General features: G+C 41.7%; 1 protein-coding gene across 1 annotated transcript; it reads right to left on the bottom strand.

The window, feature by feature from the left end:
- Positions 1-1976: 1976 nt before the first annotated feature.
- On the bottom strand, positions 1977-15339 carry TSPAN19 (tetraspanin 19). Its single transcript, XM_083699506.1, has 9 exons — positions 15276-15339; positions 13933-14021; positions 13762-13834; positions 10909-11039; positions 8545-8619; positions 5023-5133; positions 4376-4519; positions 3089-3172; positions 1977-2322 (listed from the first exon to the last, which is right to left on the bottom strand). The coding sequence occupies exons 2-9, from the start codon at positions 14008-14010 to the stop codon at positions 2251-2253; spliced, it is 768 nt and encodes a 255-aa protein (XP_083555632.1). The 5' UTR covers positions 14011-14021; positions 15276-15339; the 3' UTR covers positions 1977-2250.
- Between the last annotated feature and the right edge of the window lie 54 nt (positions 15340-15393).

Here is a 15393-nt window from a genome sequence, read left to right as displayed (position 1 = left end):
CCAGGGAAGACAAAAAGCTGTATTGCAGCACCATTGGGAGGGCATCACGTTGCCTATTCCTGAGTTTACAAGCCCCATACTATTCTCCAAACACATCAAAAAGAATGAATATGCAGTCAAGAGATCACTGTTTTAGCATTGGGAATTACAATTAGGTCTTTAAAACTGTAAAAGCATGACAGGTGGAATTTGGAAAGGGGGAAAAAAACCTATTTCCTTCCATGTATATCAGCAATTGGCATCCACTGTGAAGCATGGAGAACTGTTTATATGTCTTCAGGATTCTCATCTGCATAGACTATAATATTATAAAGAAGGGCTGGAGCTCAGTGGTAGAGCATCTGCTTTGTATGCAGAAAGTCCTAGGTTCAATCCCCGGCATCTTCAGGTAGGGCTGGGAGATACCCCTGTCTGAAACCCTGGAAAGCCATTGCCAGCCAGTGTACTGACAGGCCAATGGCCTGATTTGGTATAAGACAGTTTCCTCTGTTCTTATGGTCTTTTCCATTTAGCAGCAAGAAAGGGAAAGGGGCTAATCTCTTTGAGACTGTCTGCTTCATCAGCAAAGTCTCTCTTGCTTATCAACACAATTACTTTGGACACTTTGAGGCCAAGCTGGAGATGGATCACCCCATTGTGCTTCCAAATTTTGCAGAGGCAGAGGGCAGCAACTGGGACAAAAACCTAAAGCTATTACTCAGAGCCATAACCTTAAAAGTGAAACTGTGGATAATAATGGAAGATAAATACATGCTCTGTATGAAAATTGAAAGGCAAAAATTCACCATTGGGCCAACATTGTGGGCAGTAGACCCAAAATGATGGGGGTGGGTCGTCTTCCTTAAGTTACTTATTCCTTAGAACAAGTGGGTTGCATTTGTATTATTTTGAAGCAATTTGAATTGTTTCTCACGTTCAACCTTTTGAATTATGGCTTTTGATGGATAGCATCCCTCATTTTTGGATGGCAATACTAGGATCCATCACAGGAGGGAGAGAACAGGGCATTGGCATGTAAACCTAGTGGTAAGGAATGTGGTAAGCGTAGGTCAACAGAAAGTTTCAAAAAATATACCTTTCAGCCAGGCAGGGCTGCTGTAAAGCCTTGCTTTTATAGCTACCCAGAATGCTGTAGAGGAAACTGGAAAAAATTGTGAATTATCACTTAATTGGGCAAGTTTTCTTCTACTGATGTGTGATGTTATCTGATCCCCTGTGCAGCTATGAAATAAATACTGCAAAGCTGCTTAATTCTGCTGGGAATTGCAACAATACTTTCTGGCTTCTCGAATATGCTTCTGCTTGCTAAGATTCTGTACTCCAGTGCTGCTATATCAACTGAGAAACTGACTTTGTCTGCTCTGCCTAATAGTGTTTGCACCTTGGTGGAACTCTCTGGTTCAAGATCATTCTTAACGGGCTGGGAGTTAATGTTGATAGGCACTATAGGCAAGCAGTCTCTTGCAAATCCCATCACTACATTATTCCCATGAGACTGGGAAAGACCCCAAAACACTTGAATGTATTATAGGGATGGGTTTTAACTCAGCGATGAGCATTTGAAGGCGCACTCATGTCTGTTCAGAAAGCAGACACAGCATCCTTAGTGTGGCTTAATTCTGGGTAAGGATGCCTAGGATTGTGGGCTCAGCCTGAGAGCAGCCATTGCTGTACTTAATCTGTTTATTGCCATGCAGTTCAGTTTCTGAAAACTGCAGTGCTTACAACACAGGCATGCCTTCAGCTGTATGCATACCATGTCTGGCCAGATGAGGAAGTCAGCATTCTGACTGGGGATGAACTAAGAGAGATGCACTTCATGTTCACAGGGATACACAAATATTTATTTACTAACTAACTAACTAATTTTCTATACCACCCTTCATCTGAGGTTCACAGGGCGATTTGCAATATAAAAACACAAAAATACGTAACATAGTAACAACAACAACAAAAATAACACACACCCCACACAGTTCAAAAGGCCATAGATTGTTTAATTAGCCAATAATTGCTACCTATTGCAGTTAGCTAAATTATTTTAGTAAAACTAGAAATAAATACTCGTTTTAAGTGTGAGACGTGATACAAACACAGATCCACCACAAAACTTACTTCATTTAATATGAAAGATCAATAATTTTACAAGATTGTAATTAATGTGTGGACACATGAAGCTGAAAACTGTGTAGTAGAGTACAAGGCGCTTAGTGCTAAATGCCAATGTGCAATGATGACGCAGGCCTTTTGCTAATTCCTGGGCAAAACCATATTCTTCCGCATTGTTCTGAAGAGCCAGCCTGCTGCTACGAACTGAAGCACCTAAAAAGGTAGCAAAAGTTGGAGAAAATGCCCATGGTGTTATTAATATTTGTAATGCACTCTGTAACAGCAGGTCCCAGGGCAGGTTACAACAATTGAAAAGTCAGAATTAAGAACACACAAAAGAGATTACATTCACAGGAATAGGGTGGGTCCTGAAAACATACATCTCAGGTGTCAAAGGCCAGGTTAAAGAGGTGTGTATTCAGCATTTGCCAAAAGCTATATAGTGAAGAAACCAAATGTACTTCTGTGGGGAGTGAATTCCACAATTCAGAGGCTGCCACAGAGAATGCCCAATGCTGAGGGTGGTGGAACTACCAAACGAGGCCCCTCTGAGGTCTGTAGGGAAGGAGGCCATCCCTCAGATATTTGGGGCCTAAGTCATTTAAGACTTTAAAATATTAGCATGACCACCTTGATTTGGACCTGGAAACAAACTGGCAGTTAATGCAATTGTTGTATTTTGGACCAGCTGAAGCTTCCGGGTCATTTAAGCCCTATGTTGAGAATAAACCACTGACGGTCTCTTCACCATCAGCTTGTTTTAGACTCAGTATGGAGTCCCAACTCTCTGTAATATACACCTATTTCATACACATGACTGGAATTTTTGTCCACGTGTGGTGTAATACAATTTTGCACCCACATGTGAAAAATGAAATAAAATAGCCACCATCTATTGTGAAGGTAATGTGTGACACACACCTTTCTTAAGTGTCCTGTAAAAAATGAGTCACTGTCATTTAACAAAAAACACACTTACCTCTACTGTTAGCAGTCCAGTATTGATTGAAAGTAATAGCCATGTATTTTCTTCATACCACGTCTTAATATCTTCTTCGCAACCCTGAGGGAAAAAGTGATATTTAAATGAAAGTATAGACGTACCTCAGAAGTCGAATGCCTTGTGAGTCGAACGCTTTGGCTTCCAAACACTGCAAAGTGTGTGTTCCATTTTGTGAACGCTCTTTGGAATCCGAACATCCGACACAGCTTCCGATTGGCTACAGGAGCTTCCTGCAACCAATCAGAAGCCGCGTCTTGGTTTCCGAACATTTTGGAAGTCGAACAGACTTCCGGAATGGGTTCCATTCAACTTCCGAGCTACAACTGTAACTGTTTATTTCTCAAGATACACTCAATTATTATCTTTTTTACAATTTTTTGGGGGTGGGGGAACTGCCAAAGAGCAAATGTATTCCGTCACTTACTAGAGGAATGGAGAATGCTAATGTATAGGGCGAGAATGTGTGTGTCCTGCTTGTGGACTTTTCATAGGCATCTTTTAGGCTGTCATAGGCGCTGTGGGTTAAAGCCTCAGCGCCTAGGACTTGCCGATCGAAAGGTCGGCGGTTCGAATCCCTGCGGCGGGGTGCGCTCCCGCTGCTCGGTCCCAGCGCCTGCCAACCTAGCAGTTCGAAAGCACCTCCGGGTGCAAGTAGATAAATAGGGACCGCTTACCAGCGGGAAGGTAAACGGCGTTTCCGTGTGCGGCTCTGGCTCGCCAGATGCAGCGATGTCACGCTGGCCACGTGACCCGGAAGTGTCTCCGGACAGCGCTGGCCCCTGGCCTCTTGAGTGAGATGGGCGCACAACCCCAGAGTCTGTCAAGACTGGCCCGTACGGGCAGGGGTACCTTTACCTTTACCTAGGAAACAGGATGCTGGCTAGAATTAGGTAATCTGCTTTTTATTCTTGGTTAACAGCTTTCAAATATGAGCCTTCCCAGATACAGAGCATGGATAGGAAAGCTCCAGCCTGTGGGCCTAATTAGGTCCACCAGGAGTCCCAGTTTGGCCAGGGGTTCCAATTTGGCCTGCCCTACACTTGACAGCATAAGACATCAGCTTTGGGCATGTACAGCTGAGGCTGTAAATGAACAATCCATATTATTACAGAAGATTCCAAATACAGCCAGCCCCTGCTGCAAGTAGTGTTTGCTTTCATCTGAAGCAGCAGATAGCATTCCAAGCACACTGAGATACATAAGAAATTTTTCAAATTCTACTGAGAGTACAGAAACATGCCTTACATTACATTGTACCCTTACCCTAGTATATGTTGCATTTTTCAGTGCATCACAAAACCACTTCTCCATGTTAGATGTTGTACAAGAACATGGTACTTGATTTGCATGTTCTTTATTCTTATTCCATTTCCAGTCTGTGGAGTTGTATCGCCCACAACAGTGGAGCTGGAGAAGGAGAAAAGTCCTCAGTGTTATGAGTAAGTCATGTCAAGTTGCATGATAAAGTAGTAAAGTAAAATCAACAATGAAGCCCTGTTGTTAAAACAGGAGTTTCTTCTTACTTCCCCAAGTGATGAGAAAATCAGAGCACTGCTATGGGGTTTAATTTCCTATAGATGTGAGGAAGGAGAGGAAGAAACAGAGAAAGGTCATGCATGCACCAGAGACTTTGCACTTCCTGTGTAATCTATGTCTTTTAAATTTTTTACAAACAGCTGATTGGAAGAAAGCAGCTTCCTATAAGCAGGCAGCGTAACGGCTAATCTAACTTCAGATTCCCAAAGAATTGCACCACAGTAATGCTTCAGACTTCTTAGCCAGCTTCAGCTAAAAATTCCATTCAGTAACGTATGCTAAATGACCTTTGAAGGGAAGCACTGCAGGATTGAGGCATTTCATCTGATACAGAAAACAATGTGCTTGTTTGGCCTTCTACCACTATGACTTACCATACGCTGAATATTATTCAAAATAGTCCACTGATGTTCCTTTGCAGATAGATGTTTATTGCCATAGTTAGAAATAAGCTCATCCATCTGAACTCTCCACAAGTCATTGGCCTGTTTACAAATAGTGTTAATAATTCCATTAGTGTGTCATCATTTTTTCTTCACTTCTAAGAAAATTGCAGTAATCTGCTATGGTCAATCAGTGGCATTATAAAACATTTAAAGTGGAGTCCATTGTTCATTACATACAGTTTAAAAGAGCCTGGGATGGAGCTAGACTGCCATTGATTTCAATGTTTCTAGCTCCTTAGAAGTATATACATGCATACTAAGGCTATGTTCAGAAGGATGAGCTGAGCAACTAGCACTTCCAATGCAGTCCCCTTGATATCCTTTGCTCTCAACAAAAGGTGGTCACACTCTGAATACTGAGAGTGGAAGGGACGAAAAAAATCATCTTTCTTCCATAGGAAGTTCACCTGCTGTTTAGAGAATGAGTGCATAAGAGTGCATCTGCACAGGACTCCATTTTATCCCTCACTTACAGAGGAACAGTTGTATGGGAATATAGATCCATAATACCTATACTCCGAAGTGGGAGTGCCGCTGTGATCTATCTGCTTGGTCTCTTTGGTATGAGCTTCAGGCTGCAACACTTTCTGACTCAACGAAGGTAGGTTGAAAGTCAGTTTGCAGCCTCTCCAAGGAAAGTTCACCACATGGAAGCTCCTCAAGCGACAACACTGAGCCTACAAGATGCATGGACTCCTGCTGATGGAAAGCCAACTGTGCACAGCTCTCAGCACACAGAAGGAATATGTTTGTCACATGCCAGAACCACAAAATAAATCAGGTGGTTTTCCGTTGTGGTCAAAGAGCTGAACCCTGCACAGTGATGCCAGTGCTCATGACTGGCTCATCAGAGACAGGAAGCAAATATACACAGAGCTCAAGCAGCCACCACTTGCCCTCATGATGGTATAAGTCAATGAATATCTAGACAAAGAAGTTTTTGTATGCAGACAGACTTTCAGTTCTGCTCATGCTCATTGTATCCTACAGTTCTCAAGGGAAATGAAAATAAACACGAATCGAAGAGCGCAGCCCTGCATGCAGCTGTTCTAGAATGAGAGTTCCAGAGCTTTCACATTTTGGAAAACCCTCCTTCTGCTTTCATCTTGTTGTCTAATGTCTGTATATTTTTCACATCCCCTTTTTAGCCGCTAGTCTGCTTCCCCCAAGGGCAGGCTGTGTCTAGGCTGCTGACACCTTTCCTGCAGCAAGGAGGCTAACTGAAAAGAAGAAAGCAAAAAAAGGGTGGGGGGTTAAAATAAAGTGACCCAGTCTCAAAGTAGCCACCAGGCAAGGGAAACAGAATCAACAATGTGCATGTGACTTGCATGTTGAAAGGCCCAAACTTGAGGGCTGTTAAAATACCTATTTAAAAATAGAAACAGATGACACAGCTTTCTCTAAGCCACAGTTTGTGTATATACCCTGTGTGCATACACCATAACAGAAGGGCTAAGCTATTGCACATGTCAGTCTTTATATCTTAACAACAAGCATTCACAAGTGATAGGTACAATCCAGCTAGAGCCAAGCCCCTTTTGGGTTACTGTCCCATTAAAGAACTTTGCTCATGTTGCCAGCCTTCTCTGTGTGTACATTTGACAGCAAATGCTCAGTAAACTTTGGGTACCTTCTGCTTGCTTAATATTATTGTGCAAGGAGTTCCAAAACCTAGGTGTGGACACCCCCAAAGGTCCACTGTCATGTAGAAGCCAGGCAAATATCATGTGGTATCCTTAATTAGTACCTCTCCAGCTGAATGTAAAGCTTAGCCTGGCATATATGAGACAAAGTGATCCCTCAAGGAAGCTGGTCCCAAGCTATTCAGGGTATTATTTTCTTACAGCAAGACCTTGATTTTGACTCGGTAGTATATAGGAAGCCAGAAAAAAGGTGTAATACATTGCTGATGAGAAGCCCCATCAGCAGCTGGTCTGTTGCATTCTGTATGAGTTGTTATTCTGGGTCACTGTATAATCAGTTGCCAACCATCTGTCTCGAGATACAATGGAGTGTGCCTCCAGGGGTGAAGTCAAACTGATGTGTTAGCAGCACTGAAATGGCCTTCCCAGGGCACAAGCCTGGGTAGTGTTATGGAGGTTCTGGGCTGCCCAGATGAGAAGACCTCCTTCTCCACCTCCCTGATGTGGCCCAAAGGAAAGCAGAGCAATATGTTTGGCACCAACCTGGCTGCAGGAGTTGCCGGAAGGAACCATCTAACTGACTTAGGGACTCCACTTCAGATTTGTGCAGGGTTTGCTCCTTATCCTTTTCTTCTCCTGAAGATATTCCACAAGGCTGTGGAGGTTTAGGATCAGAGTTTTCCTTCTCTTAGATGGGCTACCTTCCTAGGTTGGTGAACCCCATCTGCATATTCTCCAACATTTCTCTATTGAAAATAGGGACGTTCCATTCCATAATGATAATTTTTACTATTTATGTCCCACACATCTTGCCCCAGCCTCTCTGGGCAGCTTCCAACATATATAAAAACATAATAAAACAATAAACTTTAGGGGGGGAAATCCCCATACAGCATTGCCTTCAGAAGGCTCGGGGATCAGATAGCCCCATACCCTCTGACATTTCTCCAATGAAAACTGGAGAATGTCCTAAGGAATAGCGGGACATTCCAGGATCAAATCAGAAACTGAGACAATTTCTCTAAATCATGGGACACTTGGAAGGTCTGCATCTGCCCCTCACTTCCCTCTACAGCACATGCAGAAACCACCATCTTGACCACTCTTAGTCAGAAGTGGAGCTAGCTGCTCTGGCACCCAGAGCGGCACACATGGTGTGCACCCGGGGGCAGGGCAAGCATCCCAGGGGGGCACCGCATGTGGCAAGAGGCAAATGTCCTAGGGGCAATTGGCACGGCGATTTTGTCACCCCCGTCATGGATTATACCTGGGTCGGACCGCCCCCACCACAATCCCCTTCCTCCACCACTGCTCTTAGTTGCATCCATTCAATCTGCTGGAGCCTGTCTTTGCATGCAGGAGAAACCACAAAATCACTAAGGATTTGAGGCCCATCGGCTATCTCACTTGGTTCAGCCAGTCAGTCAAAGCCATTCCTGGGGTGTGGCCACTGTCAAATGCTGACAGCTTCCAGGAGCCACAGGTGAGAGCTGAGTGTAGGGTGGACAAACTACCCAAAGGTGGACAAACTACCCCAAAAGCAGCATGGTGTGTCCCCCAATAGAGATACTATCTCTCCCATCATACCCCCATAGCTAAATACATATACACGGTATAAATGGTGCAAATAAATAAATAAGCAAACTTTCTCTATGTTAAGGTTTCTTTTTTCAGATACATGCATACTCTTGAGACAAGTAAATGATGTGGAATGCTTGGAATCCCTCTGCATGATCATGTGTAGGATGGTTCCAGGGCACTGTGCACTTGGCCACAGTATACTTTTGGGTAAATAATAGGTACATACCATTTCCTTTCCTGTATATAGGACCCCAAGTATTGCCATTTGGATAACAAGGACAAGGACAAGAAGGCCCATGTACTGAAAATAAAAATAGACGTATTACTAGGAAAGCGGCACAAAATGGCATTAATAAGCTCTGTGTGATTAATATAGAGAGGAATTTCAGTTACTAGAAATGTTGGTACCTGCAAGAAGAATTTATGTGTATTATAGGAATGAGTCATCATTGTAAAACATACTAGCTTTATAGCTGAGCACCAGCTGCTGAGTGATGAATTGCGCTATAATGTTAGGAATGTAGAAAGAATATAGGAAGCTGCCTTATAGTGAGTCAACCCCTTGGCCCATCTAGCTCAGAATTATCTACATCGACTGGTAGTGCATCTCCTGAGAACTTTCCCAGTTCAACATGGAGATGCTGGGAAATGGAGCTGAAACTTTCCGCGTGCTCTACCACTAAGCTATCGCATTCCAATTGGAAATTCAGATTTCAAGATACCATATCCTGTGTACATGCTGAGGGATGCATTTTGCCTTTCCCCAAGCATGTATATATTTACAATGCAATGCAATGACTTCATTTGTCAATGAGTGTGTTCTGAACCCAAATCTTAGCCTGGCAGCAAAGAAAGAGAACCTTATTCTTGACTGAGTAAATGTTGTGTAGTGAAAAGCAAAACAGTAATATGAGCATCTTCATAAGATATCCTAGCACCTTGGTACATACATTCGTTTTTTTACAGAGATTTTGTAAAGTATTAGAAATGCTTCCACATAGAAACAATCTTCCCTTCCAGCTAGAAATCTGGGCAGAGCCTTTTTTTCTAACCAAGCTGTTTAAAGGTCTTGAATGAAGTTTACCCCACTGAACACCCTTTTGGACACACATAGTTTCTTGTGTCATTGTTAGACATGTTGTTGTTTTGTAGAGACCAAGGTATGGCCAGATAGATTGAAACAATAAGTTGCTCTTTTGCTAAATGTTTATAATGCAACAATTGTACAGTTGCCACTCATTTGTTGCACAGGTTCCAGGTGTTTTTTCTCAAATCTGCTTCAGAGAAATCACATTTCTCTAATGCTCAAATTACAATATTGTGTAGAAAATGTAATAAACTGAGGAAGTCATTGTGATTTAGAATGCTGTAACCTAGTTGCATGAATATTATGGACACCCACTTAATATATCCCATTAAATCACAGATGACAAGCAATATAACTTTTTTGTTACCTTTAAAGGCTACATAGCAGAGACAGATTTAGGGGAGTGTTTTAGCAGTTCAGCTGCACTGGGTGCTGAGCCTCAGGGGTGCCAGGGGATGCCTCAGCTATTATTTAGAAGGGAGTACAAGAAGCAGGGGGAGAATTTTGGCATCGCACAGGGCACCACTGAAATTTCAGACCCCAACGTTTGCCACTGTGCATAGCCCCTTACCAACACACTCATTTGCTGCAATACTCTTCAAAAGCCCTCCTCTGGGTGAACCTGCCCACTTATTTAAGGAAAGAAGCAAGTGTAATGGCCATCTCTGTGGTGGCACCCCATTTTTGAAACTCTCTTCCTTTGAAGGCTCATTGGGCTTCTTTGTTACTCTCTTTTTTAATGCCAAAGACATTTTTATCTTCTCCACGTTTTAAATATTTATTTAATTATTAGGATTCTGAATCACTTCTGATTTTACACACACACACACACACACACACACACACACCATCCTAATCAACGGGGGGGGGGAATCATATATACAAAAGATTAAGAACAGTTTCATAATGTAAAAATGATTTTAAATCCAAGAGAGATTGGAATCAAAAGCTCCACTTAACAGACTTGATGAGATATTTGATGAGATTTTAGTACTGATCTTAGCATCTGACTTCCCTCCCAACAAGTCCAGAATTTACCTGGTGAAGAAGGGACTTGCATTGTAGATGAATATCTGACCAGTTCCAAGACAAAGTGGAAAAAGACTCTGAACAGTTTTACTGCCCCCTGCAGTAAGACTTCTGACTTTGCCTTGAGACTTCAGTGGGAGCTATTGCCAAAGGGAAATTGGCAAGTGGCAACTCTAGACTTTGACCTGAGTCTAATCAGTATTTGCTCCTTTTCTGTACAGTACTCCTCTGCAGGCTAAGCACTCAACCTCTCTGTGCTGGAACACTTGAAATACAGTATTCTATTAAGGATATATCCCTGTGTACATAAAGTAAGATCCCATCAATTATTGTGCATTTTGTATCACTCACTATCAGCTTTGGGATGCAGAAAAATCTCAAAGGTTAAACCACATCAAGGATTGTTGTGGGGAAAGCTAAGTGTGTGTTGCAAGCAACAACTTTGTGCTAAGGATTTTCACAAGTTATACTTACCACAGCTACTAAACACCTGTTTCCTCGAACGCTTCCTAAGTATCCCAAGAGTCCAATAAAAACAATGATGGATCCAATGGCAAGCAGCATATGAGAAACAGAATCTGCCACTGAATGTCCTCCTGTGGATACTAAAAAATTGTAAAAATGTATTTTGTATTTTTAAATGCTTAATATGTGACACTTAAAACAAGATGTCTATAGCCATAAGTGAATATGTGAAATTGCTTACACAAGACTCTGAAATGGGAAATTGCTTACATAGATTGACCTGTGCAAGAACATCCTTTCCCGATACTGTATTAGGCTATCCATTCTAGAGATATCTATCCTAGTTTGCTGTCTCTGAGAAAATAAATCTTACTTTCATGAATTCCTGGATATATATTTTTTAAAGCCTACACATGTTTACTAATAGTAGTCACACTTGCTGCTGTTGTTTAGTCGTTTAGTAGTGTCCGACTCTTCGTGACCCCGTGAACCAGAGCACGCCAGGCACTCCTGTCTTCCGCTGCCTTCCGCAGTTTGGTCAAACTCATGTTAGTAGCTTCGAGAACCCTGTCCAACCACTAGTAGTCACACTACTAAGTCTACCTGGAGGCATTTTTGTATAGATGAGGGCAAACAAGCTGAAGTTAACTCCAGGCAAGATAATGCTGTGGGTTGGGAGATTCCAGCTCAAGAAGGATTACCGCTATTTCTAGATAGTGCCTGTGACGTTAACATATGAGAGTGCTGGAGGTGAATTAGTTAAACAAGTTACCCAATCAGAACCCAGGTGGGTGGAGTCAGAGGGACTATAAAACCAGCTCTGGGAGGAGTTCGTCGGGAGTTGGGTGGTTGGCTGGAGTGGGAGTGAATTGGGATAGAGTCTGTGGGTAGGTTGAGTTAGTGTAGCAAAGTAAGTTGAGTCAGGAACAGTTAAGAGCTAGGAAGACAAGTAAATATCTGATAGGTGGTTTAGTGAGTGAGAGCAGGTAGCGAAAGTTATAGGTCTGGATAGGCACCCTATGATTGTAATTGACCGATACCGTTTATGAAACCACACGCTTGTTAAACTGCAATAAATAAACAGAAGTTTATGTCCCAATTTAAACCTGACTGAACTCAGTATTGTACCAGGTAGAGCCTGGGTGGTGGCAGCGAGAAATCAAGTGGTGGCACAGGGATCAATAGACAGTGAAAAGTCCGGGGACCCTGTGTGATTGCCACAGTGCCCCCCCCTAAAATTCAATATCTGCAGTTTGGAAATGCTCTTGCATTGGTTCTGGTTGGGGAAGCCAGGTAGCATCAACACCAGGTATGTGTTTTTTCAGCTTTGGTTGGTATACCAACTACAGCCACAGTGTTCCATTCTCTAATTGCATTCAGAGTAGCACTTTATGTAGGACTGCCTACATAAACTCCAAACTCCAACTAGTTCAAAATTCAACTGCCAAAGCCCTGAGAGGTAACTATTTCTCTGTGAAGCTGTCAACTCCACCCTGCTATTAGTTACATGATCACTTATCCTAAGATGAAAGAGAAGTAAATCAAGACTATGTCATCTTGCCAGGCTTTGGAACTGAACTCTCAGTGACCCAATTCATTCTTTGAAGCTGGGAAAAACAAAACAAAAAAGCACCGAGGTTGGACAATTCAATGGTAGTTATCCTATGATGATAACATAAATGTACCCTATACTGTGCAGCAGAGTAGTGTGTCAGCAGCCAGTGTATTTGAAGTCGTGATTCATTGCTACATCAAAACCATCATTTTTAAAGGGTTTGAAAACATCAATAAAGTAAGCAAAGTTGTGGTCTCTAAAACAAGCCTAAACAGAATCTATTAAGATGGAGCCACGATAGGGAATCCGTTAGAGGACAACCATGATACCTACCGAAAAAAGCTGTTTATACTGCATATTGTGTAATCGCAATTATCTAATTTTGTAAAAGCAAAGTTTATATTCCATCTCACTATAGGGCAAAGTGCAATCAACCACCAGTTACAATATCACACCATCCCTCTAAATTAGAAGCCAGGTGTAAAAGAGTGAAGTGCATTTTAGAAGTTATGAATTGTGGTGGAACACACACACACATACACACACACACAAATGAATGTGCCATCTGGGCATCTATTGCGTTGGGGATGTGCTATTCCAGTCCACTTGAGTTTGATACCTCTGCCCTGTCCTGTGTATATTAGCTATAATATAACTAGCTATCAAATAGCCAGACTTTGTCTTTGGCAGAACTCCCTACTATCAGCCCATTACTACTATTTATTATAGCCCATATAACTGTGTTCTAGATAATACTGACCCTGCAGTAAGAGTCAGTGTACACACTATTGCTGCTTTGTGTGGGGCACCATAAATAACACTCTTTTCAATTGCTGCAGTGGCACTGAGAAAATTATCTGGTACTTGTGATGAGTTGAGCCAAATAGCTTGCAATATGAAGTGATATAAAACAGCCTCCACACAGTGGTTGTAACATGTGCACCAGTTTGAATGATTTTTTTTTTTTTTTCAGAATGACTGAATTGATTTCTACCTAAATGCTGGAAAAGCAAACCATTCACAATGTTGGATGGTTGGTATATTGAAGCCAATGGGGCTAAGTTAGTATAAATCCAAGTATTACAACTTTACAATTTTCTAGTTCAAGCCATCTGCTTTCTTTCAAGTTTGTATAATGAAGGGCATCATAACATGACAACAAGACTGATATTTTGATTTCTGGCTTTCTACAGTAAATGTTCTAAGGCAATGCTGCCATCTTGTGGGAAGTCAACATTTTAATGGTTAAATAGAATATGCTTTCCTTTAAAGGTTAGAGAAAGTTCTGGGCAGGTGCTTATACTCACGCAAAAGTCTGAAAAACCTGTTTCTGTCTAGCGACATCCAAAGACCAAAAGTCACAAGCAGAAGACCTAACACCTGAAAGCAATACATAATGGCTGTTTGTATCTGAATTATGCTACAGAACTTACAGTTAATGTTTAATTCCTGTCTAACAGTACATGAAAACTTCTTACCAAGAAAATCCCATTGAGGATGTTTAAGAAGTATTTTAGTATGAAGAGTTTTTCACTTCTTCTCATTTTGCTCTTCATTTCAATGGCACCTGGAAACAATGGTTGCACATTGTGATATTCATATAAAACTGAAATGCATATTTCCCATTAGTTTTAAATGTATATTGCCAGTAAAATGTATCCATGTTTTCTAACACAGAAAATATTTAAGGACATAAAGTCTTTCTCAGTCCACTTTTCTGTCTTTCTTACTGACAGGTCAAGCAGAATTAACAGATACACATTTCCCCTGTGTCACTCTCCCGACAAAGGCCATCATACAGGGTGATCAAAGCAGTTTCTGTGCCAGAACAAGACCTAAACCTCAACTGAAAATCTAGGCACAGGTCTAGGATTTCCAGGGTTTTTCCTTCTTCCACCACTTTCCCTGGGAAAACCCACATTTTACCACAAAATCAGAGCAAATGGCAACCAGGTTTTCCGGTTATTGCCCTTTGTTCCAAATTAGGAGTAAAATATGGGTTTTCCCAGGGAAAGCATAGGGCAGGGGTGGGTGGGGGGGAACACTGCTTGGACCAGTGGCATAGCGTGGGTTGTCAGCACCCGTGGCAAGGCAAGTAATTTGCACCCCCTAACCCGTGGATTTGCGCCCCCTAACCCGTGGATTTGCGCCCCCTAACCCTAACCCCCAGATGTTGCGCCCGGTGCGGCCGGCCCCCCCTGCACCCCCCACGCTACGCCACTGGCTTGGACACTGACCTAGAAATCCTGCACCTGTGCCTAGAAAGCATGTTCTAGGAGCAAATCAGTCCTAGGATGAACTCTTTGTGTAAGTTCTTGCAACATTTTAGAGAGTGGAAGAGAGGAGAAACTTGGTGTAAGAATATATTTGGAATAGCAGATTCTTCCAGTGAGGATCTTAATGACTTTATTTATTTGAGGATCTTAATGACTTTATTTATTTAATGTTACATGCTGTTGGATTGTAAGTGGTTTACAAAATATAAAATAAATATCAAAATATATATTTTTTAAAACCCAACACCCAATAGGTATTGAAAATATTGAAAATACTGAAATTCAACAGTAGCTAGGAATGGATAAAGCACACGTTATTTCTGCATGTCTGGATAGGATTGGCTTAAGAAAAATGTTGTAAGCAAATCAAACTAAGTGGATGCATTAATAATTGTGGATTTTAAAAATGGTATCCTTTTGTATGACACCCTGAGAGCTTGTTCTATAAGACATCTGACAGATATTAGTAATAAGTAAAACAAATAAGAAACCTATGGCACCATTTATCTGATAATACACACAGCACAATATTATTTTCCTCTCACCTCTAAGGAAGCAAACCCACAATATAGTTCTTCGCAGATACTCCAGTTTTAATGTTAATTCCAAATTCCATGCTGTGTTGATAAGGATTTACTTCCTTGTTACTGAGGTTACTATTTA

The sequence above is a fragment of the Podarcis gaigeae genome (assembly GCF_964106915.1).
Source record: "Podarcis gaigeae genome assembly, chromosome: 10".
Taxonomy (NCBI): Eukaryota; Metazoa; Chordata; class Lepidosauria; order Squamata; family Lacertidae; genus Podarcis; species Podarcis gaigeae.
Note: the sequence above shows the minus strand (reverse complement) of the source record. Positions and strands in the feature narration are given on the sequence as shown.

Bases quoted from the DNA above. Each gene is read 5' to 3' on its own strand.
- TSPAN19 (XM_083699506.1), bottom strand. From the start codon at position 14,010: ATGAAGAGCAAAATGAGAAGAAGTGAAAAACTCTTCATACTAAAATAC. The intron at 11,040-13,761 runs GTGAGTATAAGC...ACAATTTTTTAG, and splicing joins CAGGTTTTTCAGACTTTTGC to TATCCACAGGAGGACATTCA. The intron at 5,134-8,544 runs GTATGTACCTAT...ATTTGTAAACAG, and splicing joins TATATACAGGAAAGGAAATG to GCCAATGACTTGTGGAGAGT.